This window comes from Crocuta crocuta, unplaced genomic scaffold (genome assembly GCF_008692635.1).
Source record: "Crocuta crocuta isolate KB4526 unplaced genomic scaffold, BGI_CrCroc_1.0 scaffold69-1, whole genome shotgun sequence".
Taxonomy (NCBI): domain Eukaryota; kingdom Metazoa; phylum Chordata; class Mammalia; order Carnivora; family Hyaenidae; genus Crocuta; species Crocuta crocuta.
Genome location: NW_027551577.1, coordinates 916,170 through 938,091, shown reverse-complemented (window position 1 = coordinate 938,091; position 21,922 = coordinate 916,170). Strand labels below are relative to the sequence as shown.

Sequence of the window (21,922 nt, the reverse complement as noted above, 5' to 3'; positions counted from 1 at the left end):
CCCCCCCCCCCCCCCAGCCCCCAGAGACTCTTCCGGGCGGTGATGCTCGCCAAGGGCCAGAAAGCCACAGCCTAAACATTCTTTAAAGATTTCATTATGCCCCTGTTTTCTTTTGACCTCTTTCAAGGTCAATGTGAGGTCATTGGCAAAACCTCATGGAAAAATGGGCAGCTCCACAAAAATGCGACAAAAGCAGTTCAGAGTGGCAAACAAACAGAAATTAGCCAGCTATCGAAAACAAGGCGGTTCGCGGATTGGGTGCTGGATCTGCCGAGTTTCCTGGCACTGTTATTGCTGTTTGAGGTCATTGTTTTTAATAATGATAACTCCGGCACTATTATCTAAGCTCAACCCGCTGCCTGAAATTCCACCATTACTCCTTGTTTGTGTGAGGCAGGCCTTTGTCCGAGGGTGGGTGGGGCCGACCCCGTGTCCCTTGCCGGGGCAGCCGGCTCACCCCCTCTCTCTCTGTTTGTGAGCAGTATACCGGATCCACAGCGTCCTGCACGGCTTCATCCCCCTCTTTCAGAAGCTTAGGCTGATGGGTAATGTTGGCACTCTTCCTACCTTCACCTTCTTCCTCCCCATCAGTCTCTGGGGTTGCCCGTGAGGCTTAGCATACAGGAAAGAGCAGCACAGGGCCTGCAGTCAGTCCCGCCCCTGCCGATTTGCCGGCTCCAGGGCCCGGGTTGTCTCTTCGCCTCGGTCTCCTCCCCTGGACCGCGGGGGTAATAATACCCACTGCGCAAGTATGTTGTACAAACTGCGGGAGGAATGGGAACAAAAGTCCTGAAGGGTGGACCACAGGAGAAAAGCGAAGGGAATCTGGACGTTTCTCACTCTCTTGTAGAACTTCACGCTAACCCAAACACTGTCCACACCGTGACTTCGTTTGCCTACTAGGCGTGCTTCAGTCATGTTGCACGTGACTGATGGGGAGCTTGAGGCCCAGAGAGGTAGAGTGACATGCCAAGGCTCACCCAGCTAGTGTGGCTGGGCTAAAGGAGATCCTCTCGCTCTCTTTTTGACCAGCAGCTCTTTTGTTACCATCACGTCTCAAAACGGAGAGGCCGGGGGGGAGGGGCGGGGGGGGGCTGTGTGTCTCCACCCTGGGGATATCTGCCTCCTCTAACCCATTTAGTTCATGGAAACCTGTGGCTTCTAGGGTGACTACATTATCCCAACTGTGAGGGGTATTCGGGCATTGGGGGTGACGTAGAAACGAGGCCTTGGCGCCTTCAGAATCCCAGGCCATCCTGCGGGCTTTGCTTTCCAGGATTCAGGAAGACCGACTGAGGCTGCTGTGTGGCCGGCAGCCAGGCTGAGCACCACCACGACGGCCACGGCCTGTCCCGAGCACACAAGCCACGTTCTGGGAGGCTCGCGGGCCAGCCAGGCTAGAGCAATAAAGAGAGCTCCTTTCCTTCCATGTAGTGTGAACGTTGGCAGCGGCCCGGGCCTGGGGGTCATTCGGGCAGGGCCGGCACATGGTCCAGCTGCCTGGATGAGAGGCGGAGGGAAGGTGCCAGACTCTGTCCTCCACGGCACCCAGATCGAGCAGGAGGATTCCAGGGTGTCTGTGCCCTCGGGAGACAGCAGGGGAGCCCCGGGCCCCGCACGCTGTAATCTGTGTGGGCTCCTGATGGCTCTCGAGTCCCTAGGCCATGCAGGTGGGCTCTGTGTCTTTCGAGTCGCCGAGGAGAGACAGCGCGCTGACATAAGGCAGGGCGCCAACATGCCAGGCCCCCAGGGTGAACCTGCTACAAGTGAGCTGTTGGGGACTAAAGCCACAGCATCAGGGCACCTTCCCTCAGCCGCACCACCCAGCACCAGCCCCGCCGCCTTGGAATCCATCCAGATTCAAATAAACATTTTCTTCCCTGGACTAAAGAGTCAGCTAAATGTTCCTTCAGGTTTCTTGAGCATGAGAACACATTTGGAGTCTCCTTTGACCCCATCTAGTCGGGGAGAGCACCTTGTCTGCTGGACAAGGTGTAAAAGGGAATAAATATAAAGGCCCTCAATGGCACAAGTTCAGAAACAGGGTCTTACAAACACTCCTATGAAAAGATCTGGGGCTGTTAGTTACGCTAAGCCCAATAAATACCAAAGGCATAAAACAGGAGCACGTGTATACAAAAATGCATTGTAAACTTGGATTTCATAAATGGAGGTACAGAGTCTAGATAGAAGGAGGTGATAGTAGATCCTACTTTACACGGCTAGTCCACACCAACAGCATGTATTCGGATCTGGATTCGCATGTCAAGGGCAGTCATGACAAGCTAGAGAACACCCAGAAGAGACCAAAGTGAGAAAATAAAGAACAACTGAAGAAATGAGAACTCTTCAATTTGCAGAAGAGAAAAGTGGGAACTTCACTGAGCTCACAGACTGTCGGAGGACATTTTCTCAAGTGTCTTTGATGGTCCAGGTACTGTCACAAATGTTATCTGGTTTAATTCTCACAGCAGCCTTGAGATGTGTCAGTCATCCCCATTTTGCAGATGGAGAAACAGACTCAAAGAGGTTTAGTAACTTGTTCGAGTTCCCATAGTAAGTGGCGGAGCCACTATTTGAACCCAAGCCTTTGTTTTCCTCCAGCTGCCTTACAGAGTGAGGCTAGTTCTCGCGCCCCCACCCCCTGCCCCACCCCCAGGCACAGCAGCCCTGAGGCTGCTGCAGTTTTTCCCAGTGTTTCCCCTGATTGGGGGATTTCTCAGAGTTAGAGAGTATTTTTTACAAAGTGACAGGAGGGGGCGTCTGGCTGGCTCAGTCCCGGGAGTGTGGGGCTCTTGATCTCAGGGCTGTGACTTGGATCCCTGTGTTTGGGTGTAGCGATTACTTAGAAATAAAATCTTTGGGGGCACCTGGGTGGATCAGTCAGTTAAGCGTCTGACTCGATTTCAGCTCAGGTCATGATCTCATGGTCCATGAGTCTGAGCCCTGCATCGGCTCTCTGCTGTCACCCCAGAGCCCGCTTGGATCCTCCGTCCTCCTCTCTGCCTCTCCCCCACTTGCACGCTCTCTCTCTCAAAAATAAACATTAAAAAAAAATCTTTAAAAAAAAAAAAAAGAAGGGCACCTGGGTGGCTCATCAGTTAAGTGTCTGACTTTTGACTTGAGCTCAGGTCGTGATCTCACCGTTTGTGAGTTCGAGCCCCGCATGGGGCTCCATGCTGACAGTGCAGAGCCTACTTGAGATTCTGTCTGCCTCTCTCTTTGCCCCTCCCCTACTTGCTCTCTATCTCTCTCTCAAAATGAATAAAAATTTGAAAATTAAAATAATTTTTAAAAAAAGAAAAAAATAAAATCTTTTAAAAATTAAATAAAATAAAAAGTGGGAAGAAGGCTGTCAACTCTCCTTTGGTAATTGAGGACAATAAAAACAACAAAACCCATCAACCATCAGCATCATTTTGTAAAAGAAACAACAGTTTTACACCAAAAGGCAGGGAAATTATCAACAGAAGCAAAATAGGGTTTTAAATGAATAAACAGAGCTTTATGACAATTTTACTGCGTGTCCTTTTTCCTCAAATCACTGAGATCTGGTGAAAAATCATCTTTGGGAAACCATGAAACTAGAGAACTAAATTCCTAAGGACTTTTACATCCTCTTTTTTTTACTCGTGTTCTGAGGCACCTCTCTCAATGAAGCTTAAGGCATTATTTCAGAAGAATAGTGACCTATGGGTAGGGAATGTTCTTCTTTTTTAATGTTTATTTATTTTAGAGAGAGAGAGAGAGACAGAGCATGAGCAGGGGAGGGGGAGAGAGGGAGGGAGACACAAAATCCACAGCGGGCCCCAGGCTCTGAGCTGTCAGCATACAGCCCGACATAGGGCTCAAACTTGCAAACCATGAGGTCATGACCCGAACCAAAGTCGGACGCTTAACCGACTGAGCCACCCAGGCGCCCCTGGGAATGTCCCTTACAGTCACAGGTGTGCTGTCTCTGGACACTCAGCCCTGACGTGGACGCCCATGACACGGTTGTCCACCGTTACTCCTTTTTCAAGACTGGTTGTTCTGGGTCCGTCCGGGTTTTAGGAGAAGCTTGTCCAGCTCTGCAGAGAAGCCAGTAGGAATTCTGATGGGGTTGCAATTGCATCTGTAGATAAGTTTTAAAATCCTGGTGCTTCTTTTTTAGTGATTTATTACCTCTTTAACATTTATATTAGGAAAAAATTACCTCAAATCCCAGCCCCCAAAATCATCCAGTTAATATTTGGGTGTGTTTCCCATGAGCCTTTAGTGCACAAGTAATTTATTTTTACTTTGGGCCCTTTTCCCTTGCACCTATAATAAGGATTTTTCCATTATATAATAAAGGTATTTCCATATACATCATTTCCAGCCACTGTGCTTTTCATGCTTTGCATAATATTCCCTTTGTACCTGGGTAGTAATATCAATAGCTAATATCTGTTCAGCATTTCTTACATGCTGAACATGGAGCTACACACTTCATGACATCACATCATATAATCTTCGTGGAAACCCCATGAGGTGGTATCTGTCGGGATCTCCATTTGATTCATTATTTTTTTACTTAAAAAAAATTTTTTTTAATGTTTACTTTTGAGAGAGAGACAGAGTGTGAGTGGGGGAGGCACAGAGAGAGAGGGAGACACAGAGTCCAAAGCAGTCTCCAGGCTCTGAGCTGTCAGCACAGATCCTGACGTGGGGCTCGAACCCACGAACCACGAGATCATGACCTGAGTTGAAGTCAAATGCTTAACCGACTGAGCCACCCAGGTGCCCCCAGGATCTCCATTTTAGAGATGAGAAGATGAGGGCATAGGAAGCTGATTTGTGGGGTGCTGATTTCAGGCACTCGTATACAACGTCCTTCAAAAGAGAATCTGCAGTGTACAAGTCAGGTATTTATCAAACACACAAATAGGACACAAGTTTTCATGATAGAAATATGAACTTACTGGGGTGCCTGGGTGGCTCAGTCGGTTAAGCATCCGACTTCAGCTCAGGTCATGATCTCACGGTTCGTGGGTTCAAGCCCCACGACGGGCTCTGTGCTGACAGCTAGCTCAGAGCCTGGAGCCTGCTTCAGATTCTGTGTTTCCCTCTCTCTGACCCTCCCTGCTCATGTTCTCTCTCTCTCTGCCCCCTCAGAAATAAATTTTAAAAAACATGAAAAATTAAAAAAAAAGAAATATGAACTTACTGACTTGAGGATGGTGTGGGTATAGCCTCAGTTTATGAGAATGTTGGGTCCTTGCAACTAGCTCTGGCACTGCCTGGCTGTGATCTTGGCCAAGTCCTTCTGTGTCCTGGCCTCAGTGTCCTCATCTGTATAATGGGGATCACAGCAGTGCCCACCTCATAGTATTGTGGCAAGGACTACATGAAATCATTGCATAAAGTCCCCCTTTTTTTTTTTTTTTTTAAGAATCATCCATGGGGCTCCTGGGTGGCTCAGCTGGAAGAGTGTGTGACTTTTGATCTTGGGGTCATGAGTTTGAGCCCCACTTGGGTATAGAAATTATTTAAGTAAATGAAACTTTAAAAAATCATCCGTAAAGGATTTTTATTAGTTGCCTAGCTTTATGTCTCATATATTAGAATAATGGGTTAAAAAAATCATGGGGTTTTAATAAAACCCAACTCTTGGCACGACTGGGTGGCTCAGACAGTTAAGTGTCCAACTTTGGTTCAGGTCATGATGTCACAGTTTGTGGGTTCAAGCCCCATGTCAGGCTTTGCGCTGACAGCTCAGAGCCTAGGGCCTGTTCCAGATTCTGTGTCTCTCTCTTTCTGCCCCTCCCTCACTCACACTCTGTCTCTCTCTCAAAGATGAATAAACATTACAAATAAATTAAAAATGAATTAAAAATAAAACCTACTCTTGGAGCACCTCGCTGGCTCAGTTGGTTAAGCATCTGACATCAGCTTAGGTCATGATCTCACAGTACATGAGTTTAAGCCCCACATCAGGCTCGCTGCTGATAGCTCAGAGCCTGCTTCAGATCCTCTGTCCCCCCTCTGTCCCCCTCTCTCCCCCTCCCTGCTCGCTCGCACTCTTTCTCTCTCAAAAATAAAATAAACTTAAAAACTTTAATTAACAAAAACTAACTCTTGATCTTGGCTCAGGTCATGATCTCATGGCCTGTGAGTTTGAGTCTCACGTCAGGCTCCTTGCTGACAAAGCTGAGCCTGCTTGGGAGTCTGTCACTCCATTCCCTGCCCTTCTCCCTCTCTCCCTCTCTCTCAAAATAAATAAATAAACTTAAAAAAAAACTTATGACTGGAGTTTTTTTTCAGGTTTGCATTATTTTATTTGAAGGCAATCTTTTTTTCATTTGTCATTTTTCTATTATTCAAGTATAGTTGATGCATCAAGTCTTATACACAGTTCTGGCACAGAGTAGGTTCTCAATACGAGCATCTTATTGGAAGGTAGTTGATCAGAGCAGGGCCTACATCAGATCTCTTAAGTCAGGCAGGCCAAGTCAGCCGGATGTAGAAAAATGGGAAATTGGGTGAGGGGACCGGGAAAGCCGACACCTGACTAAAGGGGGTCAGCTGCTGTCCAGCATCGCCCAGGCAGGAACAGCAGCTAAGTGGTACCAGCCGGAGCCAGTCAGGAAAATGGAACCACACCAGGTGTTTCAACAGAGAGATCTAATAAGGGGATATGTTAAACAGGCACAGGTGGATTGAAAAGGCAAAATGGCCCCTGAGGTAAGAGAGGGAAACAGTTTAACACCTAGGGCTGGAGAACAAAGGAAAGAGGTTTGAGATTTACAATTAAGAAGCTCAGGAGAGGACCCCACAGAGCTGCGTCCCAGACCTCTGTGGAGGGGACACTGCCTGGTGGGTCTGGTGTTCCTCAGGGGGCCCGATGAGGCTGGTTCAGGACCAGTGATGTCAGACCTCCAATCTCTCAACAGAAGCCAAGGTGATTTTTTTGTTGGCAACTAATTTTTTAAATTTTCAAATTCTATTGTAGAAAATGGTTCCTCAAAAAATTAAAAGTAGAGGCGCCTGGTGGCATAGTCAGTTAAGTGTCCGAATTCGGCTCAGCTCATGATCTCATGGTTCAAACCTCGCATCAGGCTCTGTGCTGACAGCTCAGAGCCTGGAGCCTGCTTCAGATTCTGTCTCCCTTTCTCTCTGCCCCTTCCCCATTCATGCTCTCTCTCTCTCTGTGTGTGTGTGTGTGTGTTTCTCTCTCTCTGCCTCTCCCTCTCTCAAAATAGCTAAACATTAAAAAAAATTAAAAGTAGAATTACCATATAATCCAGCAAGTCCACCTCTGGGCACACACCTCAAAGAACTGAAAGCAGGGATTCAAAGAGATATTTGCACGCCCTGTTCATAGCAGTGTTATTCACAATTCTATAAGGTAGAACCCCGAGTGTCCATCGGTGGATGAACGGATAAACAAAACGTGCTCTATCCATACACGGGATATTCTTCAGCCTTAAAGAGGAAGGAAATTCCGACACGTGCTACCACACGGATGAACCTGGAAGACATCACGCTTAGTGAAATAAACCAGTCATAAAAGGACAAATAGTGTATGATTCCACTTAGATGAGGTCCCTAGAGTAGTCAGATTTATAGGGACAGAAAGAAAGGGCAGAGTCAGAGGCTGGCTGGGGAAGGGGAATGGAAGTTCATGTTTGATGCGTACACTTTCAGTTGGGGAAGACGAAAAAATTCTGGAACGGTTGGTGGTGATGTTTGCACAACAGTGCGAAAGTGGTCAGTGTCACTGAACTTGTACACTTAAAAGTGGTGAAGGTGTAAATTTTATGTTACGTGTATTTTCCCAGAATGTTTTTAAAAAATCCAGACTGTGGCCAAGCAAAGTGGATCTGGCCTGCAGGCCACCCGCGCTGGGGGCTCTCCGTAGAGCTAAGCTGGAGAGGCACAGAGAGTGGGAGACAAAGCCAGAGCAAGAACAAGGACACAATAGTTTCTGCTCCGCTTTCCAGTGCAGTTGGGGACATGAGTTCAGTTCTAGTTCTGCTGCTGGTAACCTTGGCCTCTCTGGGCCCCAGCTGTCAGAGGAGGGGCCCAGGTGGGTCAGGTGGTAGGAGCCCCCCATGCCCGGGGAGAAAGCCCCCCACTCTCTGGACTCAGGGGAGGGTCTGTGTGCCCTAGCATGCTGCCCCCCACCCCCACGGAGCGCCAGCACAGCCTTTGGACCTTCTCACTGCTCTTCTGCTCAGCTAGAGTGAGAGGCCAGTGCCAGCCCAGGGTCTGATTACACCTCAGGCGTCAAGCAGATTCCCAGTCCAATGTGTGGCCTAAAAATAAAGCATTAAATCCTAAGCCCAGGAAGGCAGGCTTACAAGCAGAGGAGGGAGGGAGAGAGCACTTGATCAGGGTGGAATTCCATCCCTGGTTGCCTGGACTCTGTGCAGGGGATTTCTGTCATAACCACTGGAGAGAAGATGGGATTATGAGAATATTTTGAGGCCACACAAGCCAGCTGACTCTGGGAAGATAGGAGAGAAGCCCGAGAGGACTGTGGTAGTCGTTTGTCCCTCCTTCTGACACAGCCACAGAAGCCTCCATCTACTCCAGAGGACGTGGACCTGGACCAGAATAGAGCCAGGGCTGCTGCTGACCCAACCTGGGAAGCTGGGGAAAGCGCTTGACACTGAGCTAGGCTTCGATGGGAGAGATGTAAGGAAGAGCCTTCCAGGCAGAGGGCGAAGGGTGGGCAAAGGCACAGGGGACTAGAAGACGGTACATGTCCAGGAAGCAACAGGTAGTCAGCCCAGTGCGCTTGAGGCATATAGGCTGCACATAAGAGTGAGGATTAGTGGGCAGTGAGTAAGGTAAATTGTCCCCTTTCTCCCAGCAGGACTTTGAGAGCCAGGATAAGGATTTAGGGATTTTAAGGATTTAGCCGAGGACACTGGGGCTCCATGGAAGGCATGTGAGCTAAGGAATGGCACAGTGTGACTGCATTTTAGAAAGAAACTCTGGCACCCTTGTGCAGGTTGTGGGGTTCAAGAAAATGAGCTTCATAGGGATGCCTGGGTGGTTCAGTCGTCTAAGCACCTGACCCTTGATTTCAGCTTGGGTCATGATCTCACACTTCATGGGCTCAAGCCCAATGTGGGGCTCTGCACTGACAGTGTGGAGCCTGCTTGGGATTCTCTCTCTCACCTTCTCTCTCTGCACCTCCCCCACCCGTGCCAACTCCCTCTCTTTCTCTCTCTCCCTCAAATTAAATAAACTTGAAAGGAAGGAAAGAAGGAAGGAAGGAAGGGAGGGAGGAAAACAGCCTCACAGACCTTGAACTCCAAGATTCCTAACTGATGAAGGGCTGTTTTCCTCTTTGTTTGCATCAAGGCCATATTTCCCACGGGATGCTCCCAGCCAATGACAACACAGGGAGACACTAAGTCAGGCCCATTCCTGGGAGGCACAGGACTGCCTGACATCTGCCAGACCTTCCTTAGACAACCCGGCAGACTAGACCTTCGTCCCAACCTTCCTTCCCTGTCTTCTTCACCTGGGCCTAGACGGACCTCACAGCCTGACAGCCCTCCCCAGCCTTCCACTCACCCTCTTTTCTCACACAGATGTTTCACCTAATAAAATCCTTCCAAGGTTTATTCCATCCTGGTACTAGCCTCCCAGAGGGTCCAGACTAACAGGGTGAATCTAGAAGCAAGGGATACCGGTGGCCACAGGAACAGAGAGGAAAGGTGAATTTGAAGGCATCTTAAAGGTCTAGGCCACAGAATGTCCTCAGCCCCCTGGGCTTTCCTCAGGGCTCAAGCTCTTGACACCTAGCTTGAGAATTGTCTACATCATCTTTGTCTCCCCCACTAAGATTCTGAGTTTGTCTAATAAATGAGTGAGTGAGTGAGTGAGTGAGTGAGTGAATGAAGTGAAGGAGAAATGAGAATCTGGGATAATCCTGGAGCTCTGGTTTGGGACACCTGGTAGACGGTTGTAGTTAATACTTGCTATTTGTTCCCCTGGAGGTTTTTGCCACTCCAGTTTCCTTTGAAGAATAAACCTCCACCCTTTTGTGCATCAAAGGACACTAACAAAGTAGAAAGACAACCCACAGAGTGAGAGAGAGTATTTACAAATCACATATCCTTTATACCCAGAATAGATAAAGAATTCCTGGGGCGCCTGGGTGGCTCAGTCGGTTAAGCGTCCGACTTCGCCTCAGGTCATGATCTCATGGTTCGTGGGTTCGAGCCCCACGTCGGGCTCTGTGCTGACAGCTAGCTCAGAACTTAGAGCATGTTTCAGATTCTGTGCCTCCCTCTCTCTCTGACCCTCCCCTGCTCATGCTGTCTCTCTCTCTCAGAAAGAAATAAAACCTTAAAAATTAAAAAAAAAAAAAAGAACTCCTGCAATTCAACAACAAAAACCCAATTCAAAAATGGAGGAGGAAAAGGCAGAGGAATTAAATAAACATTTCTCCGAAGAAGGTGTATACAAATGGCCAGTAAGCCCATGAAAAGGTGCTCAATATTTTTAGTCACTATGGAGTTGAAAATCAAAACCACAATGAGGTATCACTTCACACCCATTAGAATGCCTGCTACATTGAAAAACAAAACAAAATAAAACAGAAAATAACAAGCGTTGGTGAGAATGTTGAGCTGGACATATTGCCAGGCTGTCCTTGGGCATTGCTGGTCAGAACGAAGAATGATGCAGCAACCATGGAAAACAGTTTAATAGTTTCTCAAAAAGTTGAACACAGAATCCAGCAATTCTACTGCTAGATGTATACTCAAAAGCAGTAAAAACAGGCATTCAAACAGGTTCTTGTGCGCCCATATTCATGTCAGCGTTATTCACCATGGCTAAAACATGCAAGTCGCCCAAGTGTCCATTCACTGATGACTGAATAGGTAGACAAAACGTGCTCCATCCATACAATGGAGTAGTATTCAGCCATAAAAAGGGAGGAAATTCTGATACATGTACAACACAGATGAACCTGAAAGACATGATGCTAAATGAAATAAACCAGTCACAAAAAGACAACCATCGTATGATTCCATCAGCAGGAGATACTAGGAGGTGGGAGATGATGGTGGCTCAGATCCATCCACCAAGGCCAGAAGGCTGGCTGGGGAAGGAGGGGATGGAATGTTGGGAAGAAAAGGTTCATACTGTAGCATGTAAAGTTTGAGATGCCGACAGACATCCAGGTAAAAATGTGGGTGGTTGAGTCTGTGAGTCTGGAGATTTACGGGGAGGTCTGGGCTGAGGATACACATTTGGGAGACAACAGCATGAAGATGAAATTCAAGGCCCCAAGACTAGATGAGGTCCCCAAGACTGCACGTACAGAAAGGAGTCACAACCCTCCCTGGGGAGGCCCCACCATCTTTTATTTGTTTTTACTCCCAACCTCACGTTTTCCCAAATGGAGAGGTAGGGAAAGGGTGGTTCAAGAACAGGAAATAATGTGTGCGAAGACTCAGAGGCTCTCTGACATCTATGTGGGCACATTGGGTACTTCTAAAGAGGTCAGAGGTCAGGGGCATGAGGGGAGTGGCCGGAAATACAGTGGGGGGGGTGCGGGGGGAGGGCCAGATGTCAAAGGGCCTTGACTGAGGAGGACCTGGGGCTTTTCCTGATGGCCGTGGGAGCCATAGAAAGGAATTGCAGAGAGAGAGGGATGTGAAGCATTCAGCTCTGAGTTTTGGGGAGCCCCCTCTGACTATAGAGCAGGAACAGGCTGGACAGAGCCTGGATGAGAGGAAACTGGCACAGATGAGGAAAGACATTGGCCCAGAGGATATGGGCAGTCCTGAGCTGCAGCAGGTCGAGGGGCTGGCAAAGGAGCAGCAGGCTGGTTCTCCGTCGGTGGCTCGACCGCAGAGCAAAGGATTCAGGGAGGATGGCCTACCCATTGGGAAAGCCCCAAGGCTACTGAGCACAGCCCCTGACCCATCCCAGCCTAGGGGGCCGAGCCAGGGGTCAGAGTGGACCAGCCAGGGCTACTGCAGAGGCAACCCCTGGGGTGGCCGTTGTCCACAGGTCTGGCCTGGGGAGGGGGAGGACTGGGGCTCTTGAATGAAACCCAGGCCCTGTCAGGATGTCCTGTGTGCCTTCAGTCAAGTCCTTGCCCCTCTGTGGACCTCAGTTTCCTCACCTGGAAAATAGGCTTCCAAGAATACAAAATTTCCAGGGGAGAGGTAAAGAATGGGGCTCGAAAAGGCTTCTTACAAAGTGGAAAGAAGCTGGTTTCTTTTTTTTTCTTTCTTTCTTTCTTTTTTTTTTTTTTTTACTTTTTTTTGAGAGAGAGAGAGGGTGCAAGTGATGAGGAGCAGAGAAAGAGAAAAAGAATCCCCTGAGTGGCAGAGAGAGGAAAAAGAGAGGGAGAGAGGCATACAATTCATCTGTTTAAAGTATCACTTGAAGTGCCCGGGTGGCTCAGTCAGTTAAGCTTTCGAATCTTCGATTTGGGCGCAGGTCATGATCTCATGGTTCATGGGAATTCCTGTTTGGAATTCTCTCTCTCCTCTTTCTTTGTCTCCCTCTCTCTCTCTTTCAAAATAAATAAATAAATAAATAAATATTATTTTAATTTAAAAAAATAAAATAAGGGTGTAACTCATCAGCTTTGGGTGTAGTCCTGGAGTGGTACACAATTATCAGAATCTCGTATAGAACCTTTTCATGACCCCCCCACAAAAGCCCTGTCACTCCCCATTTCCCTTTCCCTCAGCCCATGGCAACCATAATCTCCCTTCCATCTGGACATTTCATATAAACAGAATTACATAATGTGTGGCCTTTTGTTTTGGGTTCCTTTCGCCTAGCGTAAAGCTTGTAAGGTCCGTCCATGTCGTCACGTGTGTCAGCACTTCATGCCTTTTCATGTGGAACAATACTGCATTGTACAGGCTACTTTGTTTATCCGTTCCTCTGTGGATGGGCACTTGGGCTGCATCTACTTTTTGGCTGTGATGAGTCATGCTGCTGAACATTCGCGTGCAAGTGTTTATTATTTATTTGTTCGTTCATTTGTTTGTTTTAGTCTTTATTCTGTTTTATTTAATTTTTACTTTTACTTTTTTTTCATTTTTTAATATTTTTATTCACATCCAAGTGAGTTCTCATGTAGTGCAATAATGATTTCAGGAGTAGATTCCGGTGATTTCGCATACAAGTTTTTATGTGGACACAGAGCCCCCACGTGATAGCTCGCTCAAATTTGAGAAGCACTGCTGTGGCGAATTCTCTCGGTGAGCATATCACAACTTATCTCTTCTGTTTCTGACAGAACAAATGCTTTGGTTGTTTCCAGTGTTTGGCTGTTGTGACAATGATGCTGTGAACATGGTATGCATCCCTCCTGGCGCAGGAGTTTCGATGGCGCTGTGGAATTGCCGGTTCAGAGTGCATATCTTGAGGTTTCCTGCATTCAACCACACTCCTTCCCAAAGTGGTTGACACATTATCCTTTGGCACATCCGGTGATACTGTCAGGTCACCAACACTTGATACTGATGTCTCTTTATTTTCTTTTTAAGTGTTTTTTTTTTTTTTAAGTTTATTTATTGAAGCAAGCTCTACACCTGACATGGAACTCGAACTCACGACCTTGAGATCAAGAACCACATGCTCCCCTGACTGAGCCAGCCAGGCACCCCATTGATGGCTTTTTAATTTGGGCCAATATGCTAGGCATATAACCTTATCCTGTTGTGTTTTAATTTGCATTTTCCTGTTTGTTAATGAAGTTCAGCACTTTTTTCTTAAAACATATTTAATAGCATCCTTTTGACTTTCCTCTTTTGGGAAGAGCTGGATCAAGTTTGTAGTCCATTTTTCTCTGTTGGTTTGTCTACCTTTTCTCTATTGATTGCAAAGATTCTTGATGTATTTTTGATGCTATCCTCTGTTTAATATTTGGTGTCTAAATATGTATGTTTCAATGATCTTTCATCATTTCACTTTTCACAACATTAAAATCTCTAATCTTCTATTCAACAATCGCTTATCTCTAAAGGAATGAACAATGTATTAGATTGACCTTGGGATTTAAAATGATGGTTTGGAAGGCAGCATCACTTCTGTGATATTCCTGCCTAGATACATCAACTGTATCTCATCATGAGAAAATATCTGGCAAACTCAGATCAAGGGACATTTTACGAAATAACTGATCCACATTCTTCAAAAGTGTCAATGTTCTACAAGACAGAGAAAGGAACTGTTACAGATTAATGGAGGCTAAAGAAAGGTCACAAGTGAATATGAACATGGTCTTTAATTTTCTTCAGTTACAGAGGGCATGATTGGGATCATTGGCAGAATCTGAATAAGATCTGCAGATAAAACATTACCATGTGTTGCTATTAAGACATCATTACTGTATCACTGTCATTTTCTTGGCTTTGATCATTGTACTGTGGTTACGTAAGGAAAAGCCCTTGGTTTTAGTAAACACACACTGTAGGGTTTAGGATGGGAAGAAGTATCATGTCTGCAAGTTGCTCTTAAATTCAGGGAAAAAGTGCTTACAGAGAGAAGGATAAAATAAATGTGCTAATATGTTAACATTAGGGAATCTGGTGAAAAGGACATTTGTTTTATTCTTACAACTTCTCTTTATGTCTGAAATTATGTAAAAAAAAACCAACCCTGTAAAAAAAAAATCTATTCACCATAATAGCTGCTGAAATCCAAGATTAGCCGAGATCAGGAACTAGAGATTTGTGCCACAGCCGCAAACAACCCAAAAGAAAAGGACAAAAAAAAATTTTTTTGAATAGGTGCTTCGAAGAAGAGGAAATGCGCTTGGCCAATAAACATGAAAATATGCTTTACCTCATTAATTATAGGGAAATAAGTTAAAGAAGTTAAACTAAGTTAAATTAAATTAAAATAAATGACACAAAATGACGATCCGATACTACTCCACAGCCACCAGATTGGTGTCTAATGATAACAGCTGTGGCCCCATGGACCAGTGGGAATGAGCATACACTATTGGGTGAGAATGTATGGTTTTTTTCATATAAAGTCTCCAAGTAGACAAAAGCTGTATCGATTATGGATACATATACAGATAATAAAACTATGAACAAAGAGATACAGGGATCACCAAGAAGTGTGGGGAGAGGAAGGGAGGGAGACACAGGTGGTCTGAGGTACTGGTAGTGTTGTTTTTTTTTTTTTTTTACCTGGGTGGTAGTTACATGAGAGTTTACTTTGTAACTATTTTTCAACGGGTGTGTCTATCTTGGACACTTTTCTATGTACTGTATTCCACAAGAACAATGGTTTCAATCAAATACTATATTAAAAACAAAAACTAGGGGCATCTGGGTGGCTCAGTCAGTTAAGCACCGGACTTGAGCTCAGGTCATGATCTCAAGTCCCTCTTCGGGCTCTGTGCTGACAGCTCAGAGCCTGGAGCCTGCCCCTTCCCTGTTCATGGTCTGTCTGTCTCTCTGTCAAAAATCATTAAAAAAAAAAAAAAGTTAATCTTTGCTCATTGCTCAACTGAAGATACTATTACAGCATGTGAACACAAGAGGGAGCTCTAACCAGTGAGCCTCGGCGAAATGAGGTTTCGTAGCAACGGAGAACAACATTAAAGAGGAAACTTGCCCAGAGTAGTTACCGTTGTATTCTGACACCGGCACCTGCCAGGTCAACCGCGGGTCTGTTTCTTGTACCTGGAGTATCTCTATTGGGTCTAAGAGCGTCTCTGACCTTTCCTGATGGGCTCTTCTCCCAAATGCGAGGTCAAGTCTGCAGAGCTGGAGAGGCTGCGCCATCGCGCCCCTGAACTTTGTTTTCTCGCCAGTGTCAGGTAATGACAGCCTCAGGCCTTAATGGAGGGCCCTTCTCCATCAAGGCTACAAACAAGTCGTAGCATTTCCGTAAAAAAAAAAAAAAAAAAAGGAAGAAATTAAGAGGGGACTTTGTCCAAGGCCTTCTAAGGCACCAGGTTGCAAACGAAGATGGCTTTCAAGATTTGGGTTGTGGTGAAAGTTTTCTGGATTGTTGACAAAACAGAAGGTCTTATAATGAATCGGTAAATGATACTACGTGGGGTAATGGTGATGCACAGATGCAGAATATACTGTATGGAAGAGCTTTCCCATTCTTCATCTCACTTGATTTCACAATTAGTCTGGTATCACTCCATTTTGTAGATGAAAAAACTGGGGCTCAGAGACGTTAAGGGGGAGAGGTCGAGAGCTTTCTTCCCAACTGAATTCACGAAAGAATAAATATTAGTTTTTTCGAAAGGAGAAGCTGTTCATTGTCTCTAACAATCAAAGACATGAAAATTTAAACAAGAGGTAACTTATTTTCTCCATTAATTAGCAAAACTGTTTTAAATCATGACATTTCTCATGGTTTGGAAACCGGCAGTCTTGTGCAATGTTAGTCTTAAAAATGTTTCTAACCTTTGATCCATCAACCTCACTTCTAAGAACCTATCCTGAGGACATAATTTGAAATCTGGGGAGAGGTGTATGTGCAAATATTGGTGGCAGCATTATTTATGAAGACAACAACGGGGGAAAAGGTGACCAAGAGAACAAAGTAAAATGAATACTTCCATTTAAAACAGATGATGATGGGGCATCTTCGGGGGCTCAGTCAGTTGAGCTTCTGACTTCAGCTCAGGTCAAGATCTCACGGTTCGTGGGTTTGAGCCCCGTGTCAGGTTCTGTGCTGACAGCTCAGAGCCTGGAGCTTGCTTCAGATTCTGTGTCTCCTTCTCTCTGTGACCCTCCCCACTCATGCTCTGTCTCTCAAAAATAAATACTTAAAAAAAAGAGAAAGGAATGATGATGATCCTGAATGATCCTGGATGATCATCCCATGGCATCACTGGAAATGCTAGTGTGTAAATATTAAGTAAAGGGGGAAAAGCAGCTGCAAAATGTCCCGGGCACTAATCAAGCTTATAAATACATAGCTTCACATTGGTGTAGGGGTGCAAAGAAAGTGGAAGAAAGGAAAAACACTGGAGAGGTAAGAATGCTTTTTTTCTTGACATTTTTTTCTCCCCTTTCACTTAAACTTAGACTTTACTTTTTCTTCTTTTCATTTTTTTTTTCTTCATTTGGTATCTTCCTTGTATCAGTTGGCAATGTAATCCTTACTCCAGGGAAGTCAGAAAATATAAGAACAGTAAAATACTTCCTCTCAGAAAGAAACAATCTCTAGTAACACTTCAGAGCAGTGATTCTTAAACTTGAACATGTAAACACCTGGAAGACTTGTTAAAACCCAGAGAGCTGGGAGGCACCTGCGTGGTTCAGTTCATGATTCGTGGTTCGAGACTTCAAGCCCCACACGGGGCTCTTCACTGGCAGTGTGGAGCCTGCTTGGGATTCTCTCTCTCTCCATCTCTCTGCCCCTTCCCAGCTCACTTTCTCTCTCTCAAAGTAAATAAATAAACTTAAATAAAAATCCCAGATAGCTGGGCCCCACCCCAGAATTTCTGTAGGTGTGAGGTAGGGCTCAAGAATTTACATTTTTTTAAATGTTTTATTTATTTTTGAGAGAGAGAGAGAGAGAGAGAGCAAGAGGGGGAGGGGCAGAGAGAGGAGAGAGAACAGAGAGAGAACACGGGGCAGAAGATCTGAAGCGGGCTCCGTGCTGACAGGAGAGAGGGAGAGAGCCCAGCACAGGGCTCAGACTCACAAACTGGAAGATCACGACCTGAGCCGAAGTCGGAGGTTCAACAGGCTAAGACACCCAGGCGCCCCAAGAATTTACATTTTAAGTAAGTTCCCAGGTGGTGCTGACGCTGCTGCTCCACAGGCCTTACAAAGTCTTTCTACGCCCCATGCATACAGATTCCTCACCAGAATATGATGGACATTGAGGTTGTTTTTCCAGGAACATTCTTGTAGTTTGGTGCATCTTTGTTATTATCTGAATAATTACAATCGTCATAATTATTAATGATCTTAATTATTAAAATTATTCAGATTAAGTTTCCAATTCTAGAAACAGAATCGTTGAATCAAAAAACGTGCATGTTTTTCAAGGTTTAAAAAAATGTTTTTTAATGTTTATTTATACCTGAGAGGGAGAGAGACAGAGTGCGAGCTGGGAAGGGGCAGAGAGAGAGGGAAACACAGAATCTGAAGACAGGCTCCAGGATCGGAGCAGTCAGCACAGAACCTGACGCAGGGCTTGAACTCACAGACCGTGAGGTCATGACCTGAGCCAAAGTTGGACGCTTAACCGACTGAGCCACCCAGGCGCCCCTCAAGGTTTTAATATATATTGCCAAATGGTCCCTGTAGAATCTAATGTTTGCCATGCGCTGTGCAAATGTGTCATCTCAGTCTTCATGACGTATTCATTCATTCGGCATACACTCATTGAATGCTACTTTGTGCCAGGTACTTTAGGGACTCAGGGCTGAGCAAGACCCAGCAATCCTGTGAGGTAGATCCTGTTATTATTCCCACTGGATGGCTGAGGAAACTGAGATCCTAAGAAGACACATAAGTAGCTGTATCCTGGGGCTGCCTCATTTGCACAAGGAAGGTCACTCCCTGCTCCAGGCAGCCTCCCGCTGCATTGTTCCATAGCAAAGGGAATATTTTAATTGGGGGTGGCAACTCTTTCTCCCCCTTTTTTTCCATCATGATCCTGGAAAAATCAAATGAGGAAACATCCTGGCATACAGTATTTGGAAATAAAGCTCACCCAAAAAGCGGCCAGGAAGAAAAGCAAACAAAACTTTCTCAACCGGGTTTGATCTCCCACTCTTCAGAAATTAGGCAGAATTGGCCCCATTTGATCCCAAAGTTAGACTTGTTAGGGGAGCTTCTAACAAAGAGCACGATAGGTGTGTTTGGACATGTAGCAATTCAGTCAGATCTTGTTTTTCACTTTCCTAAATTCACTAATTACAGCCGTGGGCTGGATATCTCATGGGGTTAAGTGCAAAAGCTTGTGAGTCAAACATCTGACAAAGCGGAAGGTCTCCCAATAAATTATTATAACCCTCTAAGCTTCAGTTACCTCGTGAGTACTTTCCCGATTAAGTCTCCCTATAAGATCTAAATAATTCAGGGGTGGTGGTCACCATCTATCCCTCTTTTTTTTTTTAATTTTTTTAAAGTTTTATTTATTTCTGAGAGAGAGAGGCAGCATGAACAGGAGAGGGTCAGAGAGAGAGGGAGACACAGAATCCGAAGCGGTTTCCAGGCTCTGAGCCGGCTGTCAGCACAGAGCCCGATGTGGGGCTCAAACCCACAAACCGTGGTGAGATCATGACCTGAGCCGAAGTCAGACGCTTAGCCGACTGAGCCACCCAGGCGCCCCCATCTATCCCTCTTTTTAATCCACTACTCTGCCCCATGCGAAAACCTAGCAGTAACCCAAACTGCACTCACTGTGTTAGATGAGGCAGCTTTACCAGACAGGTTAACATAGCTTTCAGTTCATGGTATCCAACCACTGACCTGGCTATTCTGTTTCATCCCCAGTAGAAAAAAAGGTCCTGAAACAGTCCACTGTTACGTGGGGCGGAGAACGATACACATTTACCATCTACCTCAAGGCTGTGTTTTCTCTCCTGCTCTCTGTCCTAAAGGCTGAAGGGATTGGATCATCTAGACATCTGCAAAACATCACATTGGTCCGTTCTCTTCGTGAAGTAGGGTTTGTAGGACTGGATGGGTAAGACATGGTTCTGTCAAGTAGGAGATAAACCCTACAGGGATGCAAGGACTCTAGCAGATAGGCGATTCCCCTGATTAAGTTTCAGGGGCTCATTGCATCAGTGTGGTTTTGAGGGAGCCGTCTGGGGCATGCTGGGAAGGTCCCTGCAAAGTAAAGAACATGTGATCGCATCTTGTACCTCTCACCGTTCAGAAGGAAGCGCAATACCTGGTAAACTGCAGGCTGGAGTCGGCGTTTTTTACCCTCGGGGATACTAAGACAGCCTATTTTCTGAATGACATGGAAGGCTGTCATCTTCTGAGCAGATCGTCGCCTGAAAAGAGCTCTGTAGTCAATCCAGGCTGGACTGAGGGCTTCTCTGCCTCCAGGGTCATATGTCCCCAGAAGACCCTATGGTATTAGATGTATCTGTGGTGGGAAAAGGTACCACACGTTTAAGGCAAGTCCAGTGAAACAAACACAATCAGGACCCCTAGTGTTCTGGAGCGAAGCCATTCAGTCGGCAACAGAATTCTTGCCTTTGGAGAAACTCCTCCGGGGCGGGCACTGGTAGACATGGAGCACCTGACCGTGGAACAGGAAGTGATCCTGTAGCCAGAACAGCCCATTACAGGCTGGGATGCGTCAGACCCACCAAGTCATAGTGTCAGGTAGTGTCAGGTGGACTCGACAGCAATCCAAGTAAGGTGGTGCACCTGGGACCAGGCACAGGCAGGGCCTAGGCCCCCATGTCATCCACCAACACCCTCCTCCATCTCACACCTGTTGCTGCGGGCGGCTCCCTTACGGCCAGCTGACAAGGAGGGAGAAGGCCAAGCCCGATCCACAGACAGGTCTGTTCGGTAGGTGGGTATAAGCTGAGCATGGAGGACAGGTGCATTACAGCCTCAGCCAGAGGTGAGCTTTAAGGACAACATGAGGAGGTGGAATCCTTCCACCCGCTAGGGCTTTGGGCAGTGCACTCGCGCATCCGCTCTCTGGACAAGAGAAGAAAGTAGCCTCAGGTAAGAATAAATACAGACTGTGGGCAGTGGCAAAAACAGGAAGGATCAATATTGAAAGGCGGGGGACCAGGCGGCGTGGGGGAGAGGACTGTGCGTGGACCCGTGGAAATGGGCACCAAGTGTGACGATCTTGCGTCATAGGTTGACACTCACCAGAAGGTATCCATCGTGGAAGAGGGGCTGAACAATCAAGCAGGCAGAGTGACAGCCAGGTCATCAGTCAGTCTCCACCACCCCAGTTGTGGCATAATCGGCTCAGAATGAAGAAGCCATGTGGCTGGATCGGAGGTTCCGCGTTCACCAAGGGTGATGGAGCCACCACCACTGCTGAATGTCCAAGTCTCCAGTAACAGAGATCAACATGGAGACGCCAGTGTGACACCATCCTTCGAAGAGCCCCACCAGCCATCGGGTGGCGAGTTTATTAAATTGGACCTCTTTCATCTCCCTCTCTCTCTGACCCTCCCCTGTTCATGCTGTGTCTCTCTTTCAGAAATAAATAAAACATTAAAAAGAGTAACAATAAATTGGACCTCTTTTACCTAGAAGAAGAAGTAATTCATCTCGACTGGGACACATATTCCTGCTATGACTTTACCTTTTCCTGGCTACTGGGTGGCAGCCAATCTAAAGACTTCAGAGTGTTTGATCTACTAATGTTTGGTCTCAGAAAAGATCACATTAGTCCAAAGGACTCATTTTATAGAAAAGGAGGTGTAGGGGCACCTGGGTGGCTCAGCTGGTTAAGCGTCTGACTTTGGCTCAGGTCATGATTTCATAGTTTGTGGGTTCGAGCCCCGTGTCAGACTCTGTGCTGACAGCTCAGAGCCTAGAGCCTACTTCGGATTCTGTGTCTCCCTCTCTCTCTGCCCCTTCCCCTGCTCATGCTCTCTCTCTCTCTCCCTCTCTCTCTCTCTCAAATAAATAAACATTTAAAAAATTAAAAAAGAAAAGAAAAGGAGATGTAGTAGTGACATATGACGATGGTATTCACTGAACTTGGGACATACCACATTGCCCAGAAGCTGCTGGCCTTTGGAGGACTTTGGAGGACTTTGGGACCGAAGGCTACATCTAAGCCAGCCCAATTGGGGCTCAAGGAGAGAACAGGTTTGGGGGCTCTTCCAGTCCCAGCCCAGGAGTATCTCTACTTCACAGACCCCTAAGAAGCAGGTACTTTAGTTCTTAATTCTTTCTGACATGTGTTCTTTCTCTCTTCCATATATGCAATAAAGTCTGAGTAAAAGCCATTGTACCATCACACTCTC

General features: G+C 46.3%; 1 protein-coding gene and 1 long non-coding RNA gene across 3 annotated transcripts in view; both read left to right on the top strand.

The window, feature by feature from the left end:
* The window catches only part of TMEM40 (transmembrane protein 40), a 31,804-nt gene extending 29,804 nt beyond the window's left edge, over nucleotides 1-2,000 (top strand). For both annotated transcript variants that reach the window (XM_077751591.1, XM_077751590.1), the window contains 2 exons: nucleotides 483-545; nucleotides 1,277-2,000. In XM_077751591.1, the coding sequence (XP_077607717.1) occupies nucleotides 483-545; nucleotides 1,277-1,296 (83 nt within the window). In that variant the 3' untranslated portion in view covers nucleotides 1,297-2,000. The remainder of the gene's footprint in view (nucleotides 1-482; nucleotides 546-1,276) is intronic.
* A 13,634-nt stretch (nucleotides 2,001-15,634) lies between these two features.
* On the top strand, nucleotides 15,635-21,138 carry LOC144221180 (uncharacterized). Its single transcript, XR_013331977.1, has 3 exons — nucleotides 15,635-15,796; nucleotides 19,455-19,606; nucleotides 20,796-21,138. It is a non-coding gene; the product is annotated as an uncharacterized LOC144221180 (long non-coding RNA).
* Nucleotides 21,139-21,922: the final 784 nt, after the last annotated feature.